A 20955-nucleotide genomic window follows, 5' to 3' on the forward strand; every position below is an offset into this window, starting at 1 on the left:
GCTAACAAAAATGCTTCAACAACAGCTCTGAAGAAGAGTCCCACGGACTTGAAACGTTATCTCTGTCTTTCTCTCCACAGGTGCTGTCAGACCTGCTGAGTTTTTCCAGCATTTTTTGTTTTTGTTTCAGATTTCCAGCATCCGCAGTATTTTGCCTTTAACAAAAACACTTGCTGGACTTGTGTAAGAGCATTGAGCTACTGCATGATATATATGACAGTGTTTGTCCTCATGGTTTGCCACCTCTGCATATGTATGGGCTTCCCAAAACACACAAAAGTGATGTCCTTCTACGCCCCATCTTAACTATGACCAGTTCTGCACAACATGAATTGGCCAAATGGTTGGGTGAATTGTTACAACCAGTTTTGACCAAGCTTTCCACATACATGGTGAAGGACTCCTTCACATTTGCAAAGGCCATACAGGACTTGCATATCAATAGCAATGCTGTTTCGATGTGCTCATTTGACATTGCTAGTCTATTTACCAATGTTCCACTTAAGGAAACCATAGATATTTGCATTGCAGCACTATATCATGGCACCATTGCATGAATCAGTATTCATTGAACTTATGAACTCTGCAACTTGTGCAGTTGAGTCCAGTTTTAATTACACCAGGTACGCCCAAATAGATGGTGTTGCCATGGGATCAGCTCTAGGCCCAGCTCTCACAAACAACTTTGTTTAGTTCCATGGCCTGAATTTTTCGCTTATCGGGCGCGCGCACGCGATCGGCAGGCCGGGAGCAGACGGGAAACAGGCCCCCAACCGCAATCGGCCGCCGACCGTGATTTCACGCTGGCTAGCCAATTAATACACACTGTGAAAGACTCAGCACTGCTAGTGGGGACAGGTGCCAACGTCACAGAGGGTGCTGCTGAGCGCTTCCAGTGAGCTCTCTGAAGACAGACAGCTGCCCCAGGGAGCTGCAGACCGCCACAGAATAAACTAAACAACAAAAATGCTGCAAAATATGTCCATGCAGCACAATCAAGCACCTGAAAGCAAACCTCATTAAAAAAAAGTCTTTTTATTTTATTTCCCCACGGAGATTTCATCTCACCCTAAATCAAGGTTTGAGCAAAAATGTAAAGGCCGCCTAGCCAATTGGCCCGTCCGCCAACAGTAAAAGTGGATGGGCCGTGAAAAATCACTTTCAAGTGCCTCCTTAATGGGCTTAATTGCCCGCTTAATTGCTGAGCGAGATATTGCATGAGAGCGCGATGACGTCAGGACGCTCGCCCGATGTCAGCTCGTGCTATTTCGCAGCTGGACAGCTCGGGCGCATGCCTGACCACAGAACCTAAAATTCTGGCCTATGAGAAACTTGTCTTCAATGGAATGACACCTAATCTCCTACCCCACGCATATTTCCGATATGTGGATGACACGTTTGCTACATTTAAATACGCAGCTGCATGTAATAATTTCCGTACATGTCTTAATGGGCTCCAACCTGCACTCAAATTCACCTATGAAATGGAGCAGTCAAATGAACTCCTCTTCCTTGACATACTAGTTGAGAAATCTGCCAGGGGATTCTCTACCACGGTCTACCAGAAGCCTACCTTCACTGGTCAATATATGGGTTGAGATTCTTAAAGTTCCACACGCTATAAGATTGGTCTTATCGACAATCTTGTAAATAGAGCTGGAGCCATTTGCTCACCATGCAGGCTTGATGCTGAAATAGGCACATCAAAGGCATCCTGCAGGATAATGGCTACACTGGTCAAATCATTTCACACTGTATATCACACAAACTCATGAATGGGCCTAAGGCTGTCACTGTAAGCCTTGAAAAGTGCCCAGTCTACCTCAGATTATCCTGGGAAGGGCAAGGTATCTAGGTATCTCAAAAATTTGAGCACCAGGTGAAGCTAGCTGTTTCACGCTGTTACTATGCAGTAGCAACATGAGTGGTATTTGCCACTAACAGGATGCTGCCATCAAGCCAAAAAGATGTTCTGCCTATCACACAAATGAGTAATGTAGTATGTGAATTTCAGTGCCAGTGTGATACTAGGTATGTAGACTGTACGTCCCAAAGACTGGCAGATTGTATCAAACAGCATGTCTGAGCTGCTGTTCGCAATGGGCAAGGTACAGACTGTACCCAACGTGCTTGTAAAGCTCAAAACAATGTCCAAAATTAGATGTGATTCCACGATTGGACAACATTTGCTAAATAATCCTCAATGTGCTAAAATTATGCTGACAACTAATTTAAGATTGTCAGTCGGGCTCACAATGTGGCGCATTTGTGTGCACTGGAAGCTATATATATTAACACACAGGGCCCTGTTCTTCGCAGACGGAAAGAACATGCACATACAGTGCACCTGTTTCAGCTAAACAAAATAAGTTACAGCCATTCGTTGACTCATTCCCCAGGGCAATGCCTTGACCAATCAAGGTCAAGTTGCCTGGTTTAAATTTCAAACAATACTTGCAGTTAACTGTCAGTCACCATCAGTGGTGCATGCTGCATGGCAATTCCTCTCATCAACCAATCAGCACTCTCTTCACATACAGTATAAATTGTTGTGTTCCCCCTTATATTGGTATTCTTGCGAGTGTCCTGATGAGGGCAAGACGAAAAGCTTAGACACGTCCCTTTTTTCAGCAATATTCAAGATATAGCATACTTGGATTTTCAAAAGGCTTTTAATAAGGTGCCATATAAAAGGTTGAATTCTGCAAAGGCAGCAGGGGTCCTGCTGACGAGGCCAAAAGCAGAGGGTTGACACCACTTTGACGGGCCACAGGGCCCGGGTTACATTTTGCTGGTGGCAGCTGGCTCAATCAGAGGGCCAACAGCCCTGACAACACCCACTAGCGGTGACCATTGTTGGGGCCGCACCTGGAAGATGAGGGCGCATTGATCGCTGTATGCCCTTATAGTCAGGTAAGTGGGTTCTGGTGGCACCAAGGCCAGACAGGCCCTGGCGAAATGGAGGCGCGAGGGCAGAGGGAGGGGTTGTCACTGAGGGAAGTTGCCACTGGGATAGCCATTTCCACTGGGAAGGCCCCTCCATGGGCCATGGAGTGCCCAAAGAGAGCCCCCACCCCCGAGTCCACTGGTAAGCTGCCAGAGTTTACCTGACAGTCTGTCCACATGGGGTCTTGCCGAGTGGCTCGTTGGGGGTCAGGAGTAATATATTAGCATGGATGGGAGATTGGTTCATGGACAGGAAGCAGACAGTAGGGATAAATGGGACATTGTCAAGTTGGCAAACTGTAATTAATGGAGTGCCACAAGGATCATTGCTGGAGCCTAAGATTAATGACTTAGATGAAGAGACTGAGAGCAATGTATCTAAGTTTACTGACAATACAAAGTTAGGTGGGAATGTAAGCCATGAGGAGGAAACAGGGACTGCAAAGAGATATAGACAAGTTAAATGAGTGGGCAGATGATTATAATGTGGGCAAGTGTGAGGTTATTCACTTTTGTAGTAATAGAAAAGCAGAATATTTTTTAAAAGGTGTGAAACTTAAAGTTGATGTTCCGAGGGGCTTGGGTATACTCATTCCTGGAACACAGGGAGTTAGCATGCAGGTACAGCAAGCAATTAGGAAGACAAATGGTATGCTGGCCTTTATTGCAAGGGGACTGGAGTACAAGAATAAGCAAGTGTTGCTGTAATTATACAGGGCTTTGGTGAGACCACATCTGAAGAACTGTGTGCAGTTTTGTTCTCTATATCTAAGGAAGGATATATCCGTTTTGGAGGCAGTATAATAAAGGATCACTAGATTGGCTCCTGGGATGAGAGGGTTGTCCTATGAGGAGTATCATTTCCAGTACTGGCCACACTAACAGTGACCACCTTATCAATTCCTGTATTGACCAGAGTAAGTGACTACTTTATCGGTTCCTGTACTGACTATAAAAAGTCACCAGTGTATCAGTTCCTGTACTAGCCATACTTACAATTACCACTGGTTTGGTTCTCTACTGACCACAGTGAGTGACTACTGAATTGGTTCCTGTATTGAGTACTGTGTTGTGATCACTGTACCGATTCCTGTAATGGCCATATTGTGACCGTTTCCACCTGTGGTAAATTTTGGTCCTGCATTAACTAGATAGTCCCTCAAGTAAATGGGCTTCAAATCCCTGACCATGAGAACATCTTTACTGCTCAATATCTAGTTAAACAATTGCCTGACCCAGGGATTGTAGCAAATGCTCCTGTCTGTACCCCCGATAATCCAAATGTCCCCATATGTGTTTCTCCTCTCTTGCAGAAGGCAGTAAGATAAACAGTAGTCCAAAAAGGCCAACTGCAGTCCAACAAATGGGTTTATTTTACGAGATACACAACTGCACAGAAAATATTTTCAGTGAGCGTTACTTATTTCCGTATTTCTACATGACATCAAAATTAATATGTAAGCTCTGCCTTTAATTCACTTTACTACTCAGTACTGCTGAATTGGTTGGCACTAATTTAAGGAGAGAGTTCTCTGCCTCATTAACATTTTCAGTGTCATACTTAACTGCATGCTGCTTTATTCCAGTCACAGAAAAATCCAAGATGACCTCCTCCCTCAGTTTTCTGTTTGAGGATTGATTTACTGAGTTGTCAATCAGATTACTACCTTGAATTAGAAACCCTTCCCCCTGTTAGACTCAGTCTCCTTCGCTGTTCAATGAATGGAAACAATCCAACATTACAGATGAAAATTCTCTGGAATGTGCTAATGGTCCCCATTATTTCAAGCCGTTATGGGGTGTACATTTGTTAATTCCATTTCCTGTTCTCCCAGAAACAGAACAACTTGCCTATTGATAAGAGTTGATCTCCTGGGACGCAAAATTAACTTCTTTACATCATTGTAATATAAATTAATCCAAAAGCCTTCTGTTGGCAAATTGGCAAAAATATGACTGCCAGTACCAGTGGATCAGGACCTGCCACTGAACTGACTGACAGCGGTCATTGTATCAGTTTCCTTATTGACCATAGTTGTGTCTAGCTGTCTGATTGGCAGGATCCCAGGGGCTATTAACAGAGGTTGGAGACTTGACTCACTAACACTCGAGATTGGACAAATAAATCTCTTGTCCCAGGCTCCTCCTGCCTATCCAATTGTGACAAGTTCCACAGCAGCATCAGACTTAGAGAAGACGCAACTGCAAAAGAGATCAGACTGAACCATAACCTTTCACCTTCTTCACAGGGTGCTGGAAAGCGAAGAGGGGCGCAGGGAGTACCTAATCTTCTCCAACAGCAAGAACCACCCATCTTCTCAGAAGGGGAGAAAGGTACCGCTGAAGAACTGTGGGCGGAGGATCGACTATGCACTCTACTCTGAGGAAGGCCTCAATCCTGACTGGAAAGTGGTATGGCTCACGCAGCCCTCCCCCACTTGACAACTACACAATAAGTCCTTTAGGAATTGCAGTGAATGTCATCAAATTCTACAGCCTGTGGGGAAAGGGCAGGGGAATGAGACTAATTTGGATCTTTTTCAAAGCACTGGGCTTTGGGTCAAATGGCCTCTTTCTGTGCTATATCAGTCCATGATCCTGCAGGAGAGAAGGGTGAAGAATCCCCATAGGAAACATGATGAAGAGGTGGTGTGAGGGACATAGAGAAATCTAGACACGGGAACAGCTGCAAGTATTGAAAATAGTGAAATCCTTCTGGCACTGAGGGAAAGATGAGGACCCTAAAGAAAGCTGATGGAATTCCAAAACTTAGGGTGGACCTAAACTTGTTAATATAGTCAGCACCAGAAGTATGGAACTCTTCAAATCATTGAGTTGTGAAATGTTCAACAAGAGAGAGTTAGCTCCCCAGTTAGATTGTACATAAAGAGAATAAGTGAATGCACAAAGTAATAGCTAAGGGCAGAGATAGTTTCACACATCTAGGCTCCACAATCACTAACAATCTGTCATTTGATGCTAAAATCAACCAATGCATCACAGAAGCTGCAGCTGTTATATCCAAGCTGAGTAAGAATGTGTGAACAACAGCAACCTGACTGAGAACACCAAACTTCAAGTCTATCAAGTCTGTGCCCTCAGTGCAATAGTGAGACCTGGACTACATACGCCAGGTAGGAGAAAAAGCTGAAGTTTCCATCTTCGTTGCCCCAAGGGTTTCATCTTCGTTGTCTCAAGGGTATCCTTGGCATCTCTTAGCGGGACAAGGTCACCAACTCAGAGGTCTTGGAACATGTTAATTCCGTCAGCATACACCCACTTCTAAGCCAGCGATGACAGCACTGGCCCAGCCACATTCATTGCATGGCTAAAAACAAATTGTGCTGAAAAAATACAGCAGGTCTGGCAACTACTGTGGAGAGAGAAACAGACAATATGAGTCTTCTTAGGAAGAGAGGCAGAAATGTGATGAGTCTTATGCTATTGAAAAAGGGAGAGGGTCAGGTGGAGCAAAAAGGGAAAGTCAGGGATAGGTTAGAAGGTGGGGGAGATTAAATTACAAAGATGTCATGGAACAAAAGGCAAAGGGAGTGGGCAGAATAAAGTTGAAAGAAGTACAAGCAAATCACTGCGTCACCTGAGAGGTATCATTGGAGCCTTGGACAGTGAGGAGGGAGGAGGTAAAGGGGCAGGTGTTACATCTCCTGTGATTGCATGGGAAGGGGATGAGGTGTTTGGGGGAGTGATAAAGGAGTGGACCAGGGTGTTGCGGAGGGAATAGTCCCTTCAGAATGCTGACAAGGGAGGGGAAGATGTGTTTGGTTGTGGTATCATTATACCCCTCCCGGAATCATGATAGGGTTCCCCTTGTCCTCACTTTCCATCCCACCAGCCTCCGTATTCAAAGGATTATCCTCTGCCATTTCCACCAAATTCCGCAGCAATTTACTTGTACTTCTTTCAACTTAGTCTATTGAATTCACTGCTCACAATGCAGTCTCCTCTACATTTGGGGGATCAAATGGAGACTGGGTGACCACTTTGCAGAATACATTCATTCAGTCTGCAAGCATGACCCCAGCCTTCAAGTCGCTTGCCATTTCAGTTCACCACCTTATCTCAGATCTCAGATCACCAGATCTCAGATCACCTCAGACCTTTCTATCCTTGGTCTGCTGCAATGTTCCATTGAAGCCCAATGCAACTTTGAGGAACAGCTTCTCATCTTCTGATTAGGCACTTTACAGCCTTCAGGACTCAACATTGAGTTCAACAACTTCAGATCATGAACTCTGTCCTCTATTTTATATTTTTTCTCTAGTGCCAGTCTGTGGCAGGGATTTTCCGACTCGGTCTTGGTGGGACCTGCTGCAGGAGATTCAGCAGCCCAGCCAAAAGACCATTGACTTTCGGCAGGACCAGACGATCCCGGCAGTGGGCAGGGCCAGAAAATCCAGTCCTGTATCTTGTTCTCATGCGCTGATCTTTATTCTGCTATTAACACCGACTCTGAACCAATGCTTTGTTCTTTTACTACTACCATTTCCATTCTCTTTACCTTTTGTTCCATAACATCTTTGTAATTTAATCTCCCCCACCCTCTAACCTATTCCTGTCATTCCTTTTTAGGTTTACCTGACCCTCCCCCTTTTTCAACAGCATAAAACTCATCTCATTTCTGCCCCTCTTTAGTTCCGAAGAGAAGTCATATTGGACTCGAAACGTTAACTCTATTTCTCTCTCCAGATGCTGCCAGACCTGCTGAGTGTTTCCCGCACTTTTTGTTTTTATTTCAGATCTCCAGTATTTTGCTTTTAATTCATTGGATAGTTGACGTCCAAATACCCAAAGACCCTCGGTAAGGTGAACTGGCTACTGGGTCATGCTGTGCTGGACACCCATACCTCTGCTACAAGGATACTTGCAAGCGAGATATGAAGATGGCAGAAATCGAACCATACAACTAGGAGACAGCCACTGATGGTCCTGACCTCTGGAGGGTGACTGTTCAGAGGGGCATTGGAAGGGGCAAGGAGAAATGGAAAGCTCACTCAGCTAAGAGGAGACAGAGAAAACAGAGGCCAGTGAGTCCTGCACCTTCTCAGCCCACTGTCATTATCTGCAGCAAGTACAGCAGAGACTGTCCTGCCAGACTGGGGTGCCTGAGCCACACCAGGCAATGTTTAACACAGAGTTGACTACCAAGGCACAATCAGCTCACGAGAGCCGCCAGCGGGCAGAGATTGGGACTTATTGCTTTCTTTCCAGGAACTGCTTAGCCTATCTTTTATAAATATGTATCTTGGACTCTCACAGCAGAGGAGGCCTTTCAGCCCTTTGTGCTTGTGTCTGCTATTTGAAAGATTTATCCAATTAGTCTCACTGGCCTGTTCTTTTCCCATACCCCTGTAACATTTTTTCCTTTTCATGTACATAACCAATTCACTTTCGAAAGTTACCAAGAAATTTATTTCTATCACCCTTTCAGACATTGCACTCCAGATAATATCATGCCGGATAAAAACATTTCTCTTCATTCATTCTCCTCTTATACATTCACTAGTTCACTTATTTTTCAATATTTTACTTGTTACTTAAAAGTCTGATGTTTTGATAGTTTTCAAGAATAGATCCAGTAGCTGAAACAATTTGTACAATGGTTTTCTGTTAGTTATTAGAAACTTTACCGAGCTGTCACCGAGGCCCCAAGGCAACAGTGTCAGAAAGTTCTAAAATATATAAACTGAAGACATAAAAATGTAACTGGGCATCAAGTAGTGAAGTACTTGATGAGTGAAGTGGCAACAAATGATAAATAGGTAAAATCTGTAGGGGGTGTAACATGTTGATTGATGTATCACCAACACCTGTCGTCTGTTTATGTGCAGGAAGTGGAAGAGTTCAGCTTTGTCACCCAACTGGCTGGCCTGACTGATCATCTGGCCGTAGCCATGCGTCTCTCAGTATCAACTGGAGAGGAGGACCCTTGACTTCAGGAGACAATGAAAACCATTTGGGAAAGTGTTATCTGTGTGGGAACAAGGGTGGCTTGTTTTACAGGAGCACAGATGGGGATGACACCCAACCAGACCTAGGCCCGAGGCCTCCCACTTGCTTTGTCTATAGAAATTATTTAGAAGGTGTCATGGGCAATGATCAAAGATGGTTATTTCCATGTTCTCCAGAAGGCTGAGGCCTTGCTGTGGACTCCCAGAACAGTGGAGAGTGAAAACAACATAGATATTCCTCACTGCCTTGGACTAGTGCCATTCTTGAGGTGTTCTCTCTTTTTCTAAATGCCTAGCACAACTTAGTTTGTGACCAGTCTGTGAATGTGTTTGATGTTCCCTATTTTTGCATAATCCTTTGTATAACTATCAAGGAATCTTGTCACTTTTTTTGCCTTTCAATGAGCATGGCTACGTGGCAATGACACATTAAGTGTTAGTGTGTGTCCCATTCCTGACAGTTTTAGTGCATGTCCCCTCTCTGAAGGTGTGTGTGTCTGTGTATATATCTATATAAATATATAAAAAAGCCAACAACAGACAGGCAAAAGAGAATAGCTGCCAAGATACAGTTGTGCACCCTTCTGTCAATTGTTGTTCTAATCAGTCACCCCAACCCAGCCCTGCACTGGTATTTCAGGTGTGGATGTTATATGACCTCTGACATACTTCAGTCACATGATAAACCCTTCAGGTAGCGTCAGCAATGGGAAGATGGAAAGTTGACGTAGCCTGCCACTCAAATTTTTGTGCTGTTGCATTTTGTCAGGTTTAATGTAACCACCACTTGAGACCAGTTTATGATGGAAGCTCAATGTAAATATTAGCTTCAATTTGTGGCTTCTGTATGGATTGCTGAGCTGTGACCAGCAGCACCATCACTGACACGAGAGTTACAAGGTAGAGGGATGAAGATAGGGAACAGTCCTGTTTTTAATCTGGTAAACAGATATGGGGTGATAAACAGTCCTGTCTAATCTCCGTTCCACTCCAAACCCCACTTCCCATTTACAGCGCTGAGGGTTTATGATTTAGAAACATACAAAATAGGAGTAGTCATTCGGCCCTTCAAGCCTGCTCCACCGTTCAAAACGATCTTTGCTGATCCTCTGTCTCAACACCATACTCCTACTCTCTCCCCATACCCTATAACACCTTTAGAGTCTAAAAATCTATTTCTTTCTTAAATATATTGGAGGTCTCCAAAGCCCTCTGTGGTAGAGAATTCCACAGGTTCACCACCCTCTGAGTGAAGAAGTTTCTCATCTCAGTCCTAAATGGCCTACCCCATATCCTGAGATTGTGACCCCTCATTCTAGACCCCCAGCCAGAGGAAACGTCATCCCTGCATCCAGTCTGTCGAGCCCTGTCAGAGTTTTATACATTTCAATGAGAACCCCTCTCGTTCTTCTAAACTCCAGTAAATACAGGCCTAGTTAACCAAGTCTCTCTTCAAACGACAGTCCTGTCATCCCAGGAATCCGGCTGGTGAGCCTTCGCTGCACTCCGTCTAAGGCAAGCATATCCTTTCTTGGGTGAAGAGACCAAATCCGCACACAATACTCCAGGTGTGGCCTCACCAAGGCCCTGTACAGCTGCAGTAAGACATCCTTGCTCCTGTACTCAAGTCCTCTCACAAAGAAGACCAACATTCCATTTGCCTTCTTAACTGCTTGCTGCACCTGTATGCTTTCTTTCAGTGACTGGTGTACCATCAACACCTTTATACATCAACATTTCCCAATCTATCACCATTTAAATAATACCCTGCCATTGTTTTTCCTACCGAAGTGGATAACTTCATACTTATCCATGTTATACTGCACCTGCCACGTATTTGCCCACTCACTCAACTTGTCTAAATTGCCTTGAAGCCTCTTAACATCTTCCTCACCATTCACATTCCCACCTAGTTTTGTGTCGTCAGCAAACTTGGAAATACATGATTTGCACACTGCAGTACAAAATTTTGCAACACAATTTTAAATCACATCCTTCACTTTTTGTTAATGGAACCCTCAAACTATCAGCAGATACAATGTCAACCCTGTGTGAGGGGTGTGACAGTGTGCACTGCCAACCCTGTGTGAGGGGTGTGACAGTGTGCACTGCCAACCCTGTGTGAGGGGTGTGACAGTGTGCACTGCCAACCCTGTGTGAGGGGTGTGACAGTGTGCACTGCCAACCCTGTGTGAGGGGTGTGACAGTGTGCACTGCCAACCCTGTGTGAGGGGTGTGACAGTATGCACTGCCAACCCTGTGTGAGGGGTGTGACAGTGAGCATTGTTAACATTGCCTAAAGGCTATATCAATGAGTACTGCCAACACTTTGAGCATTGCCAACTTTGTGAGAGTGATATGTCAGTGTGAACTGCCGACCCTGTGTGAGGGGGCATGACAGTAAGCAATGTCCATACTGCCTGAGGAATAGAACAGAAAGCACTGCTGACCCTGTCTGGAGGTATGTCAGGTTACTCAGGCATGTCTCAGGTCACATGACATGCATGATGACATAAATACGCTATAATTGCTTTTTCGTTAAGGAGTGTTAATTTTTTTAATCCTTTTTCTTCCCCCTTCCTTTCACCCCTCAGAGTTCTTTCCTACTTTGTAACTGGCCACTAAAAGACAGAATTTGTCCAGGGTGAAACTCCCTGGAATTCTCTCTCTTCTTTCGTGTAGCCAAAACTAGGCCCCTGTAAAATAATAATTTGAGCAACAGCCCAAATAGGAACAAGGAGATTAAGGGCAGGGCTTAACTCTATGACCAGCACCACTGGGCATTAATGGACTCCTAATTCTGCAAATGTGACTTACCAGGGTTGGGGAGTGGTGATAGTGCAGAGAGGAATTAGGGCCACAAATCAACAATAGAAAAAGAACTGAAATGATGCCAAGCTTTTGGGCTTGCTGGTACTATTCAGCTGTAGTATTATAAGATAAGATCCTGTTCCCAATCCGCTCGGTAATGAACTATGGGTTGGATTCTCAACTTCCTGCTGAGTTGCAAATCAGCTACACATTATAGAACCCGTCTCAATTACCATTTCCAAAGCAAAGTAAATGGAAGTGAAAATCGGGCAGCATCTATATTGGGCGCTGATCCATGAAGACAGTTTCAGATCCATTAATCCATCCATCGGGGGTTGGTTCCTGCCAAAGTACTTCACTATAAGTGGACAGTGTTGTGGCACTGTCTGACAGGTCCTATGCAATGGTCTGTTGGTCTATAGTTAGACTTGTCAGATGCCATCCAACATCCCCCATAAGCAGAATTCCTTGTGCTTGTCCGGACAATGATAGTCTATTGCGGAACCACTTTTGCCTGGAAAGGCACCAAACCTGTTTGGTATTTACAGATTACACCCTTGTTAGTGTAGGGCTGGGATTAACTCCTTTAACTAGAACATACTTTGCGGTTGCGAACTGCATGGAGAGGTGAAAGTGGCTTCCACTCACATCCACAAGTAGCTCTGTGTGACACAGAGACCTGCTGGACAGACACTATTCTGTTAAATGTCACTCTCAGCCACCTCAGCAGCTTGCCCAGGAACTTCCCAAGGAACAGCTTGAGGTAAGCATCTGGTATGTTGGCCTCAAAGGAAAACTCACTCCCTGGGACTCAGCACCAGCTGTTTCACCGGCTGTTAAATGTTCTTTATTTATGTTCTTTTTTTTGTCTTTAAATCAGCAAGGTATCATCAGGTTCTCTCTCCTTCAACTCATTCTGTCCCAGGGCTCCATAGTGACAGAACTCCTCCCTTCTTTCATTTCTTCCTTCCTCCAATAATTTTCAGACTTTTAGAACACAAGCCTCTTGCCACTTATTCTGGATTCATCTCTGGTTTTCTCAAACTTTTTATAGCCTTGGATATCTAACACTGGAAATCTTGTGTATAAATTATTCAAAAGAGACTTGCATTTATATAACACTGTTCAGGACACCAGGCTGTCCCAAAGTGCTTTACAACCAATTAAATACTTTTTGGAGTCCAGTCACTGTTGTAATGTAGAAAATGCAGCAGTAAATTTATACACAAACTGCAAGCTAATAATGTTCAGGTGACTACTTTTGATGATTTTGGTTGAGGAACAAATGTTGACCAGGACATGGGGTAAGAACATCCCTGCTTTTCTTTGTAGGATCTTGTACATCCACCCAAGACAGAGGGGGCCACAATTCAACTACATCCAAAAAGACTTTGTCCTGAGGTTTGTACCTATCCTCCCATCAGTTCTCACATTGCCTTCCAGCCCAAGGACTGATAGGACTGAGCAATATCAGAACTGAATTCCTGGACTCTTGGTACATGCTGCATCCTAGCCTTGTACTCAGATATAAAAGATGTGAAACCTGAAGTGGCAGAAGTCCAGTACCTTGTGGCACAGTGAACCCAGTGGGGAATGCTAGAGCAAGTTTTAATGGATTGGTTTTTACTCCTCATACTCCACCTTCCCCCAATCCCCACCATCGCCAGCATACCCTACACACTTTAGGAAGGATGTGAAGACATTAGAGGGTGCAGAAACGATTCAAGAGAATGGTTCCAGGAATGAGAAACTTCAGTTACTTAAACAGATTGAAGTAGTCAGGACTATTCCCCTTACAGAAGGTTGACAGATTTGGTAGAGGTATACAAAATCATGAGGGGTCTGGACAAAGTAGATCGGGAGAAACTGCTTCAATCGGTGGAAGGATCAAGAACCAGTAGACATTGATTTATGATTGCTTCTTTTGCCAATGGTGACGTGAGGATGGTTATTTTGTTACACCCACATCCCGCATGTCCCTCTGCCAGATGATGACATAGTCATCATAGCCAATGCACAGTACAGCGGTGCATCCAAAATGTCTTATTGTGATTAGGGAGGCGGAAAACTGTGTTGGTGATTAAGAGCTCAAGCTCAGCACACATCTTCAGCAAGAGGAGACCATTGCTGTTACAACTGCCAACTCCGTTTTTTTCCAATGACCAAGCCTGGTGATCTGTACGAACTCTTGCGTTCAAGTCACAAAGAATGGTTGTCTGAATGAAGCTTGTCTGACTTTGGCACAGTTGCAGTCAAGGAGTGGATGTCATCATAGAATTTATCCTTGACTTCATCAGGGTTGGTCATGGCAGGGGCGTATAAACTAATGCGAGTTGCTTGTCTGTTGCTATGCTGGGGGTGGGGGGGCGGGGGGAGGTTTAAGCACCAATCATGAATCTCTATCATATATTGAACATAAATTCTATGATGACAGACATGAGGAAAAAATATTTTTTATGCAATAAGTGGTTAGGAAGGATCGGGAAATGCACTGCCCGAGAGTGTGCTGGAGGCAGATTTAATTATGACTTTCAAAAGAGAATTGGATCATTATCTGAAGAGGAAAAATTTGCAGTGTTACAAGGAAAAAGCAGGTGGTGGCAGTAGGTGAATTGCTCTTGCAGAGAGCCGGTAGACACACCAGATCGAATGGCCTCCTTCAGTGGTGTAACCATTCCATGATTCTATGGCTCTCAACCGATCCTGGACTGAGTAGATGTCGTCCTGACACTTGCCCTAAAGCTCAGAGCTCATTCCCCTCAAGCAGTCCTGTTGTTTGCCCCTGCTTTGCTCATTATTTTAACCAGCCTCCCTCTCCATGAAAAGAGATAGGCAAATAGGGGGACATAAATATTTTAAAAATCAAAGTTACACCTAATTCTAATGAACATTCCCAGGATTGTATGAGGTACTCCAGGATTAGCATTGTGTTAATATGAATACCTGTGTCATATCTTCTTGAGTTCCAATATACTGTAGGAATGACTGTCTTTAGGAGACCCCATGTCCCCCGAACATTGAGGTGAAGACAAGTGATCCCATGAGACCCTGTGTCCCTCACAAGGGACACAATTGTGATCATTTTCCACTGTCAGAAGCCTGCCTTGTCCTTTTATGGTATAAAACCTTGATATCTTGGGAACTGCCTGCAAGAGCAGGATTGGCTCTGTACTAAGATTTTTGGAATTGACCAAGTTGAGCAGCTTCTTGCAGTACCACGTAACATAAATCTGGTTTCATGTGACTTTACACCTACCATCAACCAGCAAGTCAGCAGCTGCATGTACACACACACATGCATATACATCTATAGACAAACACGCACCTGACTACTTTAGAGCACAAATGCTATCAGTCTGGTATAGTCAGCCCTTACCCCAGTATCAGGTTACACAAGTATTTCCATTGGTATAATGTTTTCTGACACTAACTCACTGTGCTAATCTGCACGTTTAAGACCATAGTTTTATAAAACTATGAACTGCAATCTGAGATCCACCATGGAAGGAAAAACTAAAATTAAGACTCAAGGTAGGATACAGTGTCGCACAGCATCACTGTCAGGGGTTTACAGTAGTATAACTTCTGCTGCTTATTGTTCATGGGTCATTGTTAACCACAGCCTCCCGCTCAGTACAATGACCTCAGGAGTTCAAAACTGAAGGTAGGTACTCTATGTAGGTGACATATGAAACTTGCTAAGCTTATTTGATGGAGTGGAATTGGAAGCCCTTTGTGTTCTTGAGACAAGACTTACAGTTTAAGGGGCCTTCCGAAAGATGAAAAAAAATGAAGATGCTATATTTTCCAGCATTTTTTTGCAGTCTGGCTAAAGCAGTGACTAGTAACATAGGAATAGGAGTAGGGCATTCAGCCCTCGGTACCTGTTCAGCTATTCAGTGAAACCATGGCTGATTTGTATCTTAACTCCATGTACTGTTGTGGAAAGCCAGCTCCTCGGTGGGGCGGCCGGGCAGGGGTTGGGGGGGGGGGGGGGGGGGGGGTTGGAGAGCAGATAGTGGAATTTACATAAAACAACAAATAACATGTCACCCGATCTGCAAGGATGATGCACTCAGACTGCAGATTGGTGTTGGGAGTTAGTTTTAGGCTCTGGGCAGGATGATATGATAAACAGATATACAAATATGGGGTGCAGATAAAAAACAGAAAATATTGGAAGTATAAACAGTTGGTGAGTTTGCCTCCGTCAAGAGAGAAACACAAGATAATTGATGGATAGGGTCCCTCTTAGAACTGAAGATTGAGAGACGAACAATTGTTGTTGTAGAAACAGAAACAGGGAGGGACAGGAGTAAAGTGATGACCCTTTACATGCACTCTGACCAAATATTAACATTGAAGACCTGTCTTGTACCCAATTTACCAACAAATGCAATTTCTACGAAGGAAATGGTAGAGAAAAACTCCCCTCCCCCTATGTCTCCCAAGATATATGAGTGAGCCCCAGGTTAACAGTGACACAGGGAGCTCTCTTCATACAACCAATGTTCCTGAGAGTCTGACCTCAGGCTCAGCCTGCTCTGTTTTCTACTCTGTCCAGATTGCACTTTTTGTACCTAACCCCCTCTCCCCGGCTTTCACTAGAATCGAAGAAATGGTTTTAATATTTTTTTGTAATCTGCCATGGATCTTTTCCAAGTGTATTCGACCTGTTTTATCAGTAAAGAAAAGCACAATTGTTAGCCACGACTTGGTGTCAGAGTTCTTTTTCTTTAGCAGCTTTCTTCACTTCAACATCCAGTGATGGAACTAGCACAAGAACCAAACTGGCAGTAAGAGTGTGGAGGAGAAGGAGCAAGTTATTTTAAATAGAAGTATATTTGTTCTTAGGATTTGAGCGTGCTGGGCAAGTCCAGCATTTAGTGCTTGCCTCGAAGGGCCCCTTAAGCAGGTGCTGGTGAGCAGCCTACAACTGAGTGACTTTGCTGGGCCATTTCCGAGGGCAATTAAGAGTCAACCGCATTGCTATGGGTCTGGAATCACATGTAGGCCAGATCAAGTCAGGACAGCAGATTTCCTGATTCAGATGGCTTTTTACAACAATCCAATAATTTCATAGTTTCTGGCCTCGCCAGACGCCCATGCACACACTTTCCAGCACTGGTCAGTGCATCAGGAGTGTGAACCAGGCTTTGCAAACACAGACCTGATGAGGCTAGTTGTATTGGCCATAGGGTAACTCAGCTAAGATCAACACAAACTAACCATCTCGCCAAATACTGCTCAGTACCAGACCAGGTGATACACAAAGCTGAGACTTTGGAGGAACAACCAGAAAAATTCCCAATACAGATACCAGAGGATACTTCAGCATTATCCAGCAGGACAGTGCATGAGAATGACGCTGTGCCTATACATACCAGCCACCAGGTGGAACCTGTTTGTTTTGGAAAGAGTTTTAAAATGGTGCTGTGACTTACTTAATCAGAACATGGTTTATAGTTAGCACAAGCTGAGTCAGTGATTACTGCATTCTCAACACTATTATAACAGCAAGCCCACAGCTCATGCAGGTCTGTGGCATCTGCACATCATCAAGCAAGACACAACTGGACAGAATACATTTCACACCGCTCATGACATTTATTAAATAGTCTCCAGCAAGACAGGCAGAAAATAAAAGGATAAATCATACAAAGACAGGGTGACTCATTAGGTTTCTGCTGACCACGGTTACTAGAACAGACAGTCTTGCATTACACTCAGCAATGAAACACAAGGCATTACTGGCACCCTTTATGAAGAGTCAACCTGTTCTTGATGATGTGCAGAACCTTGACATGAATCACATTGATAAGGGACAGTCAGAGGGCCAGCACAGAAACAATTTACATTCTCCCTTTAGCCAGGGCCGCACATACTGTCAGTGGTATTGAACAACACGTGGTGAATAAAGACATCAGCCCTTGCTCCAGCAAGTTGAAATTCAATCATCAGTTGCATCTGCTGGAAGACAAATATCCTTAAAACTCCAGTACGGGGAGGAGAAAGAAGGTACAGTTATATAATGGCTTATCGTATCTCAGAAATACTTCACATAATAACTTCTGCAATTACAATCACCATTGCCACAAAGATAAACTTGCCAGCCATGTACACAGAAAGATCTCACTGACAGCTGGGGGTGGGGGGGGGGGGGGGGGGTGGGGGGTGCGGTGAGTCTGTTTTGTGTTGGTTTAATTAAACACCCAACAATACAGCACACCCTCAGTACTGCACTGAGAGTCAGCCTGCACGATATGGCAAAAGGTCTGGAGTGGAGTTTGAACCCACAGTCTTGACTCAGAGGCAAGCACTAGTCTGATGATGAGAATTCACAGATCACACAAGTAAAATTCTCTAGATTGGTCTACAGCTGTGTAAACATACAGCACAGGACAGATGAATCAATATCTGCTCCACACACAGCTATAAATGTGAATCTATATTGACAAAACAGAGATGGAGATTTCAAGAACTATATTAATTTGGGGGAAGGGGGCAGGGTTTGAACACCAATAAATCTGCTTTTAAAATAAAACAAATCTTGTACAATTTAACACCTTTTGGATGTAGCACCAGTGCTAACTGTACATAATGAAGATCAACAGTCCAGTACTGAAGATGTGATGTTAAACTGAGGTCCTATCTCAAAGAAAATATCTGCATTTGTAGAGCACCTTTCAGAGTTCAAGGAGTTAGTTTTGAACTGTTATTCCTGAAAACAGAAATTAGATGAATTACACAATCTGTTTTGGTGGTGTTGTTTGAGAAATGAATGTTGTCCAGGGTACTGCTGGAACACGCCATCTCCTTTCCATGCTGCCATGGGCTCTTATACAACCACTTGAGCAAGCAGATGATGCCTCAGTTCAATGTCTAATACCTAAAATGGCATTTTCAATAATGCAGCACTGTCTCTGTACTACACTGGAGTGTCAGCCCAGATTTTGTCCTCTAGTCCTGGAGAAGACTAGGTGAAAATGCCAACACTGAGCCAAGCAGTCACTATATTGTTATTGTCTATACTGCACGGCCCTTGAGTTCAGCTGTAAAGATTGAGCTAACCAATTTTGCTTGTTCCACCTACAATTTCAAAAGAAAAAAGTTGACAATTCTTAATTTCATAGCCTGATGAGGTCCAAAAGATTCCCAAGAGTAACATGAGTCTAGTTTCAGAGCTATAGAGATTTACTGTGGCATTTAGTGCCTCTCCAGTTACTGACACCATCCAAAGATATTGTGCACCATTTCTCATCCATCAATTTGCTGTAGCTGCTCATGGGGCCCGCTTGAAATCCATGCCTAGCTCACCAGTCTCTGGGTGAAAGGTCACACTGTAAGCAACTGAATTTAGCCCATCAGTTGAGGTCTTGGGATTCGTCACTGAGCTAAGGAAGTAGACACCTTGCTTGCAGTGCGGGTTCCAGTTACAGTCACCCTGTCAATGGCAAAACAAGAATTTCAAGAACAACAATGCGCATTTATATAGCATCTTTAACATAGTAAAATATTCCAAAATGCTTCACGGGAACATTAGATACAAAATTTGACACAGAGAGATAAGGAGATATCAGCGCAGATGTCTAAAAGCTTGGTCAAAGGGCTCAGTTTTAAGGAGAGGTTTAAGGAGGGAATCCCAGTGCATAGCACCTAGGTAGCTGAAGACATGGTCACCAATCATGGAACAATTAAAGTCAGGGATGTGCAAAAACCTGAATTAGAGCGTAAGTACCTCAGAGGATTGTGGGGCCGGAGAAGGTTACAGAGATAGAAAGAAGTGAGGCATTGAAGGGATTTGAAAACAAGGGCAAAAATTGAGGCTTTGTTCAGTGAGTCAGTGTAGGTCAGTGAGAAAGGGGTTCATACAGGAACGAGACATGGTGCGAATTAGGTCAACAGAGTTTTGGAACAGCTTAAGTTTATGGAGGGTAAAATGTGGGAGGCTGGTCAGGAGAGCATTAGAATAGTCAATTCTATAGGTAAAAAGGCATGAATGAGGATTTCAGTAGCAAATAAGCTGACGCGGGGCAGAGTCAGGCGATGTTAGAGAGATGGAAGTAGGTAGTCATGGTGATGGTGAAGATGTGTGGTCGGAAGCTCATCTTGGGTCAAATATGCCACACCAAATTTGCGAACAGCTTTAGACAGTTGTCACGGAGAGGGATGGATTCGGTGGCTTGGGAACAGAATTTGTGGCAGGGACCAAAGACAATGGCTTCAGCCTTCCAATATTTAGCTGGGAGGAAACTGCTGCTTATCCAGTACTGGATGTTGGACAAGCAATATGACAATTTAGAATCAGTGGAGGGGTCAAGTCAAGTGGTATGGAGGTAGAGCTGTATGCCGTTGGTACGCATGTGGAAACTGGCACTGTGTTTTTGAATAATATTGTCCATATGTTACTCCTCAATGACATCATTTTATATCACACCTTTAACCTAACGCTCGAAGGCGCTTCACTAGAGCATTATAAAACAAAATATGACACCGAGCCGCATAAGGAGATATCAGGTCAAAGAGGTAGGTTTTAAGGAGTGTCTTAAAGGGGGGAAATGAGGTAGACAGGCAGAGAGGAGTACAGAGAGAATTGCAGAGCTTGGGGCTGAGGCAACTGACAGCATAGCCATCAATGACGGATGGATTAAAATCGGAATGTTCAAGAAGTTGGAATTAGATAAGCGCAGATATGTTGGAGGCTTGTGGGCTGGAGGAAATTACAGATAGAGAGGGATTTGAAAACAAGGATAAAAATTTTAAAATCAAGACATTGCTTGCCAATGTAGGTCAGCAGGCAGAAGGGTGAACAGGACTTGGGTAGCAGGGTTTTGGATAATCTCAAGTTTACTGAGGGTAAAATGCGGGAGACCAGACAGGAGTGCATCGGAATAGTCAAGTCTAGAGGTAGCAAAGGCATGAATGTGGGTTTCAGTAGCAGATAAGCTATGACAGGGGTGAAGTTTGGCCATGTCACAGAGGAGGAAATAGGTGGTATTAGTGATGGCGCGAATGAGCTCAGAAATTCATCTCAGGGTCAAAAGTAACACCAAGGTTGCAAACAGATTGGCTTAATCTCAGACAGGGAGGCGGATGGAGCTGTTAGTTCAGGAACAGAGTTTCAACTAGGGACCGAAAACAATGGCTTCAGTCTTCCCAAAATTTAATTGGAAGAAATTTCTGCTCATCCAACACTGGACATCAGATAAACAAGTCTGATATTTTAGTA

The 20955-nt window shown here is 43.9% G+C and overlaps 2 protein-coding genes across 4 annotated transcripts in view; one reads left to right on the forward strand and one right to left on the reverse strand.

The window, feature by feature from the left end:
• smpd3 (sphingomyelin phosphodiesterase 3) overlaps positions 1–11004 on the forward strand; it is a 91336-nt gene extending 80332 nt beyond the window's left edge. Inside the window, exons 6-7 of the mRNA XM_078544083.1 lie at positions 5196–5358; positions 8796–11004. Coding sequence (XP_078400209.1) covers positions 5196–5358; positions 8796–8897 — 265 coding nt within the window. The 3' untranslated portion in view covers positions 8898–11004. The remainder of the gene's footprint in view (positions 1–5195; positions 5359–8795) is intronic.
• Positions 11005–17309: 6305 nt separating this feature from the next.
• Positions 17310–20955, reverse strand: part of prmt7 (protein arginine methyltransferase 7) — a 45853-nt gene continuing 42207 nt past the window's right edge. For 2 of the 3 annotated variants that reach the window (XM_078544085.1, XM_078544084.1), the window contains one exon: positions 17310–19170. In XM_078544085.1, coding sequence (XP_078400211.1) covers positions 19009–19170 — 162 coding nt within the window. In that variant the 3' untranslated portion in view covers positions 17310–19008. The remainder of the gene's footprint in view (positions 19171–20955) is intronic. The other variant, XM_078544086.1, reaches the window with a different exon arrangement.

This window comes from Cetorhinus maximus, chromosome 6, assembly GCF_964194155.1.
Source record: "Cetorhinus maximus chromosome 6, sCetMax3.hap1.1, whole genome shotgun sequence".
Classification (NCBI taxonomy): domain Eukaryota; kingdom Metazoa; phylum Chordata; class Chondrichthyes; order Lamniformes; family Cetorhinidae; genus Cetorhinus; species Cetorhinus maximus.